The sequence below is a fragment of the Pyricularia pennisetigena genome (genome assembly GCF_004337985.1).
Source record: "Pyricularia pennisetigena strain Br36 chromosome Unknown Pyricularia_pennisetigena_Br36_Scf_10, whole genome shotgun sequence".
Taxonomy (NCBI): Eukaryota; Fungi; Ascomycota; class Sordariomycetes; order Magnaporthales; family Pyriculariaceae; genus Pyricularia; species Pyricularia pennisetigena.
The window spans coordinates 13249-25125 of record NW_021940922.1 but is presented as its reverse complement, the minus strand read 5'-3'; the positions used below and the strand labels follow the sequence as shown (position 1 = coordinate 25125).

At 47.7% G+C, this 11877-nt stretch overlaps 2 protein-coding genes across 2 annotated transcripts; one reads left to right on the top strand and one right to left on the bottom strand.

Moving 5' to 3' along the window:
* Positions 1–1972: 1972 nt before the first annotated feature.
* On the top strand, positions 1973–2959 carry PpBr36_10433 (uncharacterized protein; the record flags this gene model as incomplete). Its single annotated transcript, XM_029897544.1, has 2 exons — positions 1973–2230; positions 2711–2959. 2 exons carry the CDS (start codon positions 1973–1975, stop codon positions 2957–2959), a joined length of 507 nt encoding a protein of 168 aa, XP_029744021.1.
* Positions 2960–3204: 245 nt separating this feature from the next.
* On the bottom strand, positions 3205–4536 carry PpBr36_10432 (uncharacterized protein; the record flags this gene model as incomplete). The annotated part of the gene is made up of 1 exon (XM_029897543.1): positions 3205–4536. The coding sequence occupies one exon, from the start codon at positions 4534–4536 to the stop codon at positions 3205–3207; it is 1332 nt and encodes a 443-aa protein (XP_029744042.1).
* Positions 4537–11877: the final 7341 nt, after the last annotated feature.

Here is an 11877-nt window from a genome sequence, read left to right as displayed (position 1 = left end):
GGATTGATGATCGTCGTTTGCTGAGATTCGAGGAATGTTCGAGCACCTGCGTGCCCTGCGAAGGCTCATATAATTTACGTAGCGTGAAAGTCGTCGGACATACAAGGGGATGTATGGCTCCAAATTCAGGTGTCAGCCTATTGGTTCGCCTGAATCAGGCCGGTAAGAAGTGGATAGGGGGCAGATGCGATCAATGGTGAGCCAACGTGTTTGCTCTACATGCGAGGCCGCGAGCTGTTCCGTGTGCCACGAGTGACAGAAGTTGCATTTGTACTGTATGTACTGTGCAATTTTAGTGTTATTTGTGTGGGCCCAAACCAGGTAGGGATTCTGTGAATGGTGAGATGATGAAAATGCGGATACACATGGATCGATGGCGGACACGGCAATCCCGGTCTGCGGGGATTTTGTAAAGCCTAATTGGCTTTTTGACGGGTGATCGTGAGAGGCTGGCATCCTTGACGACAGGCGTAAGGGCAAGTTTGGATCTGGCCTAGATTTTGCCCGTCTTGCGCCCTATCACCAAAAACTCTTGAAACCTTGGTCTTGGCTGCTTCCATCACAACGCCACTCCGGAGCTGACGTATCAAACTCCTGAAATTCCGACACATGGGATGCAGTTGTCACTAACATCCTGTTTGCGGACCCACTGTTACAGCTGTCAGATCACGGCGTTCATCTACTGTATAACATACTGTGAGATTTATCAACGCCCGGACCATCAATCAGTCCGCGAATGATCTTTGATCACACAACAGCAACAATCATCGCTTTTGTACGGATCTCCTCAGAACAATGGCTCCTCAGAGCCAGGGATGTCGAAGCAAAGAGGTACGGACTTGGCCCCTCTCTGCTAGTGCCTGCGAAAATTAGCTAATCCAACAACATAGGCTAAAGCTAAGAGGTACACCATAGAAGTTTTAACTGTTAAAACATGGCGAAAGGACTAAAGTAGTTGTTCTTGGCTTGAGTTATATGGCCTAAACACTTCGAATAAATGGCCTCAAAGCGGATACCTCACAGTGTTTTGCGTTGATCGGTACAAAGCATTATTTATTACAAAATTTCAGCCACAAAATGGTGGTGGTGGTAACGACAAATCGACAAACTGCCTGCGAGTCGAAAATTTTTCGCTTTTCGCTTTGGGCTTTGTTTGTCGTTCCACGTGTTGGATTGGGGGTGGGGGGATCACGTGTTTTTCTAACTGGGTTTGTGTGGCTTTAATACAGGTTGTGGCTTTAGATTTTAATAAAGTTGATTGTTATTTGTACTGGAAAATAATTCGTACTGTGAGGTATCCGCTTTGAGGCCATTTATTCGAAGTGTTTAGGCCATATAACTCAAGCCTTGTTTTTCCTGGCAGGATTGATCAGGCCACCTGAAATGCTGCGAAAGATCGAATAGTGTTTGTTTCTTGGAACAGAAATTGAACTTCAGTTAACTTCAAAGATGATTTATTCCATTTCATTTTAATTAAACCCCCTACAAACATGTGAATCAATCCCAAGCCTTTGATACCAGCAGAATTCATAACAACACGGACACGGCGATATGTAAGAGCGCTTATTATGGGTGCCTTGGGGCCGCAATCGCCAAGGAATGCCTAGAAGAGGCTAAGTTCGCAGGGTAGTCCTACCGTACTTTAGGAAGGACTTGAATCTAACACCTTGAGGTTGCAAATATGACTGGCTGATGTTTATCCCAAAAATGGTCCTGTCCAAACTTACACTTGCAAGGTCCTGTTCTTGGCCACCAATTCAGACATGACCCCTATCTGTTAATCCAGCTGGACAAACTATAAATCTGTGTCCAAATGCCACTCAGGATTAACTTCCGACCGTAGTAAAAGCGGCTGTCTCCTTTTCAACCTACTACTTTCTTTGTTGCGGCCAAATACCCGTGTATTGCTCCCAGATCAGCAAAGCTAGCTAAAATGGTGAGATGATATGTCCTTGTTATTAAATCAGTACTAATGAAGATGAAGACAAATATTATTCAAGACTTGACGCTCAGGCTCCATGCTGTAACTTTATTACCACACAAAAGCCATGAAGGCCAAACTTCAGGTATCAGGCGAAACCCCGAGCAGATTTCTTGTCGTCCGTCGACCGAGTTAGAGAAGCAGTATGACGAACTTTTCAGACAGGTGGCAGAGCTAAAAGAAAAGCTTAGACAGATGAAAGTCGCGCTTGTTTTGGAGCAAAATAACCAGGCGGATAAGATGGCAGGAGTATGCAGCTAGAAAGCGTGCTGTACGCCTTCCAACTATTAAAAGCCGGTGTAACTAGCGAGTACTGTAACATGGATCACAGATGATAGTTGGGTCCGACTGGCAGAAGATAGGAGCTGGGACGGCGGAAAGTCCGCTGCCATAAGGCTTTGTGGTAGCTGTCATGAGAATAAAATTGACGCTCTAAGGCTCGGTCAGATAAAGCAATGCCCGGTAACAATCGATACAGCCAAAATAATGAAGCATGAGTCGACTGAGTCAGTCGTTTTTGCCACCGCTAAAGCCTGTCACTTCTCCCAGCCGAAAGAAATACAAATCATACGGAAGATTCAACGCACCGAGTAGTTACACCACTTAGGCTTCATCGACAACCTAACATATAATTGGTTGTTTATGTCGCGACCACACGTTCTGCTGGGGACGCGGGTGAGGCTAAAGCAGCTCAACCCTATAACCGCACCCAAAGAAAATGATACAAAGTACGCGGCGCCAGCGCGGGCTGGGCCGGATAAGCTGCGGGGCCTCCCGCCTACATTTGTGGACGTCGGGGGACTGGATTTGTTCCGCCAAGATATTACCAAGTTTGTAGCCGCGCTGGCCACCGCCGGCGTTGACGTCGAGTTCCACCATTACTCGGGGCTTCCACACGGCGTTGAAATGATGGCGCCGGGGATCAGCAAAGCTATTGCCATGAATAAGAATACCTGCAGATTCATTTGTAGATTTTAGCCCTAGAAAACCAATCCAATAGAACATAGCGCAATAAGTGCAGAACAGGGAGATACTTTCGAAGGCTTGCATCCCCAGAGCCGGCGGGGCCAAACTGATAGGGAAACCAGTCGCAGCCCGGCTATTAAACCCTCCTTCTAGCTCCAGGCAAAATACAATGATTTCAACGCACGACGGGGGTTACAGCTGCAGCAGAACGAATTGTATTTACCAGCCGTGGGAACCAATCAAGAAATACTAGCCAATCACCCCCGCCTATCTATTTCCCGCAGCTCCCTTTCTACAATCTTCCAATGCTCAGGATGCAGTGTACCCTGAACCCAGGCGCCATTTTCCCCCCTCGCGAAAATAAATAGCTGCATTTTGGCAAGCATGAAAGAGGAGTGCTTGGGAATGACCAAAATTCCAACCGGAGTGCAACCTTTGCGCGGCTCCATAGATGCATTAGCCCTTTTTTCCTGACCCGCAGCAACAGGCGCCATGGCTGTGGTTTTCTGATTAACGCTGCCGCTCGTCTTGCTTGTAGCTGGAGACGTTACCCTGGGCACCGCCTCCGCAACTTTGCCTTTGTCGGCTGGTTCATTCCTTTCAACTTTTTCAACAACCGCTGGCGCGAATATGTTCATTTCGAACAATGGTCCTACTTTGAGACTGCTAAAAGTGACCTGGAAGCAGTCGATGCCTCCGATGATGGGGAGCCCAACGAGGCGGGAGGCGTATGCTTTCAGCTGCACCTTGGCAAGAGCGCGAAGCTGAGGCTCTGTCAAGCCGGCGTGGAGGCTCGACCGGACCGATGCCGCCGTCAGGCCTAGGGACGAAAACTTCGCCCGCGCGGTGTGGTCCCCTTGGTCCTTGGGAATCACGGCTTGGGCGGGAAGCAAAGCTTGTACAGACATGGTGAGGTTGGAAATGAACACACCGGGCTTGGGCAGTCGAGCTGTCAACGACGGAAGGCGGTCGCGGATGTTGAGAATGATGGATATATTGACAGTGCGGCGAGACTTGGGAGGCAAAGCTCTTGCCGCCGCTCTGGTGAAAAATGCAATCATGGCATCACTCTCGCTAACAAACGGCCGCCCCGATTCGCGGTCGGGAACGAGATCGCCGGGGATGAATGCGTCATGTGCGTATTCCTTGCCGTTCTTTACAGGTCCGCCTGACCCGGCGTTGCCCTGCTCGTCTGCCATCTCTAAAGCTGACAATGACTCCTGCCGAATCTTTTCTATCACGCGCTTCGGCACCCATATATTGCGCAACTCCTGCTTTTCGGCGAACAGCGCGCGGATAATGAGCATCACCAGCCACATGATACGCATTAGTGCGAACTTTACTATTTTACTCGAGTCGAAAAATATTTCCTCTTTAATCGGCACCCTGTCGGGAGCATCTGAAATGAGGTCGTTCAGGAGGTCGTACCTCAAAGACAGGCAGGGCGGTACTTGATTCGAAAGGCCCGCAAGCGTGTAAGCCCATGCCGTCAAGAGTTCACTGAGCCCGGCACCATCCATAGTTGCGTGCGGCCAGGTCAAGACTGGGTCGAGGACTTGGTCATACTTCAGCATGGTCCAGCCCATCATGTTGCTGATTGCGCCCACTCGGTCAATTGCATTGAGTTGGAAGACGTCATTGGGAAATTCAACATAATATAGATTTATACTCTAAGGGCGAGTTGCTGCACAATTTATTAGATTAATACCGATGTGGCATCTTTGGTTTTACGGATTTGCTGAAATGACATGTTTTATTTATGGGCGTGCAATCGCACGTACGCAAAACAACCAAAGGTCAAACTTCGTGATTGACGACGCTGACAAAGATGTAGCCTACGTGGACGAGAAAGTAGGTGTTGCTGTGAGGAGATACATGGCATTTGCCGGAGATGATAGCATCTCTCTCAAGGAACTGGACTTTCAGCCCGAGACACACAGCGAAGGATCTTTGGTAAGGGCCAAACGCCTCTTGACCGGCTTACTTACAGCTATGTACCACGCTTTACGGAGCAAGAAGGCTCGGTAACATCAACGTCGTCCACAAGTTTCCCGGCACAATTTAGTCTTGCGGATTTGTTTTAATTGTGCGACGAGAAACAAAAGACGGGTCTTGCATAAGTAGCTTGGAGCGCAGACGTTGAGCCACAAGGGCACGCTTAAATGTGCAGATTTTTATTGCTATGATTTTGAAATTCTCAGATCCGATTGTAAAGAAGCATTGGAACCTCTGCAGAGTGCCTATCAGCAAACATGCTTGCGTCCCGATCCGACCCTTCTAATGCACTGCGTTCCTCTAACGAATTTCTGACCCTTGCCCACATCCCAAAAGTCTTTTGCCTGAGGGGGTTTCCTTTTCAACGATACACTCGCAATTCCTCCTTTAGATATTGCCACCATTTTCCCATAAAACTTCGTGCATTCAAGGTCGGTACAGCGAAGTTTTCGTTTGGCTTTTCTCGCAAATTTGCGTTGTGCATCTACACATTCACTGCAGTAAACGCAACCTTAATGTTATTTAGACATGATTTCTTTGTTGTAGGGAGTGGAAGACTTACCACAGTTGGCTGCTTGATCGGCGGTTTTTGACTTGCATGTACGGCATATTTTGCCTTTGAGTAGTATCATCCTTTGCGGCTCGGATTTGTGGTGGGAGCTGCAAATAAACTTTCGGGAGTTATCCACGTAATCTTCGCATGCTACCTGTGGCATAGTTAGCTTACGATGGCCTTTTTGTGAAAGGGGGCAACTTACGCATCCGCAAGAACCGTATAGAAATAGCCTAGCATTTTTTTCAGCGCAAGGATTGGGATGGCAGTAAATGCATACTCCAATGTGATCTCCGGACAAATCTATCTTTGTTTGTAGCTCCGCAGGTATCGTGCGAACAGGCCCACGCCTGGCACAACACGTTAGCGAGAAGGCGCGAGGACATCGGATGATGTCGCAACGTCTCAGGTTGTTTCCCTGAGGTGTGTCGATTGAGGACGTCCGGCTTGGACTTGGAGGCGTTGTTTCTGGTCGGCAACGCGGAGACAATGAGCGGCGCAGTATGTCACCACTACCACTCGGCGAATCGGACGCCAGTGGGGCTTCCCTGGCGTCTGGAGGTTCGAAATCATCAGGCGTCCAATCCGCGGCAAACCATTGCATGTCCCAATCTGGCGACGCATGTTCAGGCTTCCAAAAATCAGAATCGACCAGATTGTCGACAGAGTGACGGGAAGAAGAATCATTGGGGACTTGAGTAGTCGAATTGAGAGGTGAAGACTGTAACCGATAGTCTTCGGTAAGAAGCGAAAGGAAGCCATCGTGAGTGCTTGAAAAGCTCATGGTGAAATCATCAAAACCACTCCGTATTGAGCTAGTATTTGCGTGGAAGGATGAAAAGCCAAAAGAAGTGTTCTCGGAACAGTCGGACATGATGAAGGAATGTTTAAAACAGAACCAGTTATACTGCGGAAGGTAGGTAGTTATAGTTGAACGCTTGAAAGGGAAAGCAGTGAGCAAGTGGTCGAGAAGGAAGGAGGAGAAAAGGAAAGCAGCTTCCTAGGAAAGGGAACAACGGCCTTCTTAATATAGGCAATGTATGATCTCGGCGACTGGGTTAACCCCATGTTGTCAGGTGAGACCTCCAAGACCACCCAGAACGCCCTCCCGTCAAGCTTAGCCTGATGACCTCCTGGTCTTGGATCAAACATAGACAAACAGTGACAATGTTCCGACTGTAGTAGACCACAGGGGTTTTCTGCAAGGGGGCTTCTACAAAGGCTGTCCTCCTTATCCATCAAAGCACATGCGCTTGGGAGCGGCCGGTATCAACACGCAACGACATCTACAGCCTGCTGGTTTAAAGTATCAAAGTAGCTTTGGTTGCGTATTACCCCCTAGGTTATAAAACTGTAATTAACTTCACTTGACGCGGGAGTGACATCTATCATTCCTTGGCTACCATAACAAAGCATTATGGCTGTATTTCCTTCCCTGACTTGGTTTGGAGCTTTCTGTAACCTCAGTGGACCATCTCAGCCGTGACAGTGCATGATATACTGATTCGGTAATCGCCGTGATGTCCACCTCTGCCCATTGCGCCCAACTTAAAGGGATATGGTGAGGCCTCCTGCAGATCAAGGATGCCGTGAAATCTGCCCTGCCATGCCCTTCGCTTTCTTCAAGGTACTTTCGCTAGGAATAATGACAAGTTGATAAGTCATGCCGACCTTCTCCAATAAGCGAACCCCGCCAACGGGCTGTTAAACTGGCTTATAAAGGAAGGTCGACTGTTTCGGCGTCCCCGATGATGAGGCTTCCAGGAGTCTAGGTTTCTTGAAAGCTTCCCCAGAAGCAGGAAACCTGCTTGGCATAGCCGCTCTAGGCGGTGTCCCTTATTACAGATGGATCCGGCACGCCCAGAAAGGTGGTAACCGTTTCGTAAACGGCACGTTGCTGTCCCCGCGTTGTCGTCCTTTAACTGGACCGAGGAACGAGATTGACCTGCGTCAAGCCGTAGAACACGTAATTGGAGCCCCCTGAGCAGGTACGACCTTAGCTGTGAAGTGTTATATACCCCTTAATTACAGTTTGACATCTCAATAGATCCAGAAGAATCCTGTTCCGGCCTAGATTTACCAGGGTGCAAGAAATCGCGCAAGGCATAATCAGTAACTAACAACCTTGTGCATATGTTTTCATGTCTATTTAAGGGCTGCGCAGCACACATGCAACGGACACAATGACAAAAAGACAAGCTTGCAAACCAGCTGGAAGAAAAAGACAACCCAAAGAAAACGCGATTTCAAAGTCCACAATGGAGTTGGGATCTCTCCAAATGAGCCACAACCCAGGCCCAGATGCAGTATTTGGTAGGTATGCGAAAATACAAAAGGCGCAGCTGTGGCGGCAGCTAATTTGAATACCGCTTTTCAACGTCTAGGTGAACAACACTTATGCGGCAATTCCATTGAGCGAGTCGCGAAAGCATAACGTTGGGCTCCACATCTCCGACCCCCCTAAAGTCCGGCCCCCTTGAAAAATGTAACGACGAAATACCCCTTTTATAAACCGATTTAAATGTAAACCTATCAACGCACAATAATACAATCATTGTCAGGCTCTCCCGGTTCGCTAACCTCTTCTCCATCGTTCAAATCCTCTAAACAGTCCCTATTATTTTCCTGTGCTTCATAAACGTTTTTTTTGCTGACCAAAAGCTCGTTGGGATCCGGAATTACCCTTTTCCTTTTGACCGGCCGTACCGCCTCCAATTTTGCTTTTAACAAACTGATTTTTTGCTGAGCTTCAGCCAATAAGATATCCTTGGTTTCGAAGCTTTTTTGGACTTTTGCAAACAAAAGCCGTGAAGTGGCGTTACTTTTTTCGGACCGGGAAATTTCCTGTAGTTGAAGTCGAATATCTCGGGTCGTTTTAGGGGTTTTCCAAATAAGTAAAGATTGGTCGTTAATTTTTTGGTTTGGGCTTTCCGGTGTTTTATCCCTTTGGAAGCCGTTATTTCTACCTTTTTCGACGTTGGCGTTGCTATTTTCTAATAAAAACGGGTTTAAAAGTGGTTTTGCCAAGTTCACCGGCCATAACCCCGTCGTACGCCAACCAGATTGAATGGTTTTTGCTATAAATGCTTTTGATCTGGCTTTTCGATAGCAAAGTAGAAAGTTTCGTTTCCCAACAACCGTTGAACAGCAAAACTGGTTTACAAATCCCAGGTGACGTCGATAAGCTTCCTTTAACGGCCCAAAAACCGATAAATCCAACGGTTGAAGAACGTGCGACGAATGAGGAGGTAAATATAAAAGCTGAATATTATTTTGGAGGCAAACAAGCATAAACTCGTCGCTGACGTGTGATCCGTGGCCGTCGAGAACTAATAAACGCTTTTCAGGAGTTAAAGGTTGGGTATTTGGAATAAACACCTTTTTTAACCATTCGATACCTGTTTCATTATTTGTCCACCCGTTTTCTGTTGCATGAAATTGCCAGGTATCGAAAGGACTTAAATCAGCTGGAAACCATTGTTGCTGTACGTTTTTCCCCTTAAATATAACGAGGGGAGGTATAACAGCCCCCGTAGCTGATACACATTCGATTATGCTCGTCCAACCCCGCGTTCCAGGCTCTTTTCGCTGTAATGGCCGGATTTTATTACGCCCTAACACCAGGCCATTAGATCCTTTGCCTTCCATTATACCTGTTTCGTCCATATTCCAACGGTTGGCCGGTTTTATAGTATCGATAACGGGATTTTTCAAATAGGACCACCAAGATTTAATTACCTCGGTTGTAGCCCCATTAACCCGGGCATTTTCTATTCGCCGGGGCCTTTGGGTTTTCAAAATTGGATATCGGGCTATAAAACGGCTAACCCAATGTTTCCCAAGGCTTTTTCTTTCTCCGGCGGCCTGAAGAATTCGTTCCGCAAAATAGCGTAGTTCTTGATGCGTTGGCGGAAGGCCTAACGCGGCCTGCGCAAGTACCCAATCTGCCAAATAGGTCTCCTGCTCCTGTGAAAGCCTTTGACAAAATCTTTTCGCTTGTTGAATTGACTGGGCCCCCTTTAAACGATCGTGAAGGGTACTCCGAGGAATACCCCATTTTTGCGAGGTTTTGTGAACTGATTTGCCATTTCTTATGTCAGAAATGGCAGCAAGAAGCTGATTTTCAGTGTACTGTTTCATTGGAAAGTTTGGAGCAAGAATCTTCAAAATGCAAGTTCTAAAGTGAAAAGTTCGTCTAGATATTTATAAAATAAAACAAAGGGTTGACGTGGCTGAGTAGATATTTTTAGGGGCCGGACTTTAGGGGGGTCGGAGATGTGGAGCCCAACGTTATCGGGATTCGGCGAATGAACAAAGCACTCATCCCGGCCTTATGCCTCTGGAATCCATGCTCAACGATGCGCAAGACATGGCCCTGGCAAGCTGTTCAGGTGTCTTAGCAAATACCATACCGGAATTTGCCGAAATCGCTTTACCGAGCAGTTTTTATCTGATGGGAAGCCTCGAAGCCCATATGGGCGAAGAGGCATTGTGGCTACGCCCGGCTACTCCTACATCTCTCATGCATAGATCAGGCGGCGCATTTTCACCATCTGTGCAATGGGACACTTTTTCGCAATCCCTTTACGGACATCCACCAGTTCCTGCCTGGTCTCCACCGATGGCGACCGTGACCGGCGAGTCGAGCTTTACCACATTGCCTTACAGTAACGCCCCCACTGGGTTCGACCATTTGGCACCTCAGTGCGCTCCATTCGAGGCAGTTACGGATTTCAAAGTGCTCGTCCCTCAGTACCAGGATCAGTGGTTGTTAGTATTGGGCTGCGAAAACCTGACCAGGGAAGAGGTCCACGAACTTGGTTTCAAAAAGGTCCTCCTATCGTCCGATTTACTCAAAAAGTCCCCAAACGCCAGCCCTTTACTTGAGATGACCGCCAGTGTGCACGACGTTGATGGCCTGTCAAAGCCCCACGAGCAGCAATCGGAGCATATTACCGCAATCCTGGTTTTCAGCACTCCTCATAACTGGCGCCTGGACTTGCAACTTGCTTTGGATCTTCTTCTTCCATGCAACCACGCCGCCTCAGGTCCGGCAAACGGTGGCCTCATAATCGAAAACGGCATGTACGGTCACTCGTCGAAACTATACTTCAAAAGCCTTTCTTCTGGAAAAGCAGTATCTGAGTCTCTATCGACTCTTAGTGTTGATGATTTTGTGTGCGCGTTGCAAGCCATTTGGCTAAAGAGAGCCTGGCAAACTTGATTTGAAGAGACGGAAAGATGATGATGGGTTACTAGCTTTTCAAATTCGATGCGCATTTCTATATTTTATGACGGAAGATCAGGCTGTCGGCCTATACTGGGACTAAACGATACTACCACAGTCTTTATAGCTTTCCTCCACTACTTTTCTCTAATTTGATTTCTGTTCGCCTGCTTCCGTACTATTCGAAATTCTTTGGTATCAACCTAACTTTGCAAGATTTTACTACTTGCTATTCGAGCATCAAACACTGTAAAGCTTTTTAGACTACCACGACCGTACGTACAGCCGGCTGGCCTCTGAAAATAGAGGAAATGCCAACCGTAATATCCGCCCAGTGCATACGTTAGGCCTGCCACAATAAGCTTGTAAACGACCACAACTGCAAATCGACCAAGGTGCTATCTCCTACCGCCGCTCCAAAATCAGTTTACCCACCCAACGCTCTTCCTGTAGGCTGATTAAGCACTCGTAAGGCTGGCGGCAAAGCGGGCATTTCGACTCGCTCAAGAACCACCTTTCGGCACACGCAGAACACATTACATGTCCTTTTTGCTGTCAGCCAGGGTCGAATACAAAACAGCAACTTGACACGTACCGCATTTTGTCACCAGCATTTGGGTTTTTTGCTCCAGACAGATTCCGCAATCGGCACTGTGAAAAACTCTGATGCTTGTCATACCATCCGTCTCCGGGTGGTTTTTACACTTCAGCAGACATTTTGCCGTAGGGATTTCGCTCCGACAGCGTGAGCGGCACTCGGGACAAATGGGCTACAAAGCGAATTGTTAGCGAGTTTCATAGTATTTCACGGGTGGGTTCAATCTGCCCAAAAGGCGCAAACTTACACATCCGCATTCGACAACGAAATAATTAGCAGCCGAAAAAAAAGTCGAGCAAATAGAACATCTAGAATCGGTGTCATCTGTAGTCAGGTCAATGACAGGCCGCAGGTTTACATCCTGCAGGACGCGTTCGAGTTGAGTGCACGTTTCCGCCTTTTGCTTTGCAACAGACAATTGCCGATTTGCTTCTGCGAGCTTAACTTCTAGGTCCCGGTATAGCTGAAACATGAGAGTTGTAAACTGTTGATTGCTGCGTCGGCTATCCTCTACATGGTGGCAGAGGAGTGCTGTTCGATCATCTAATTGTCTTTGG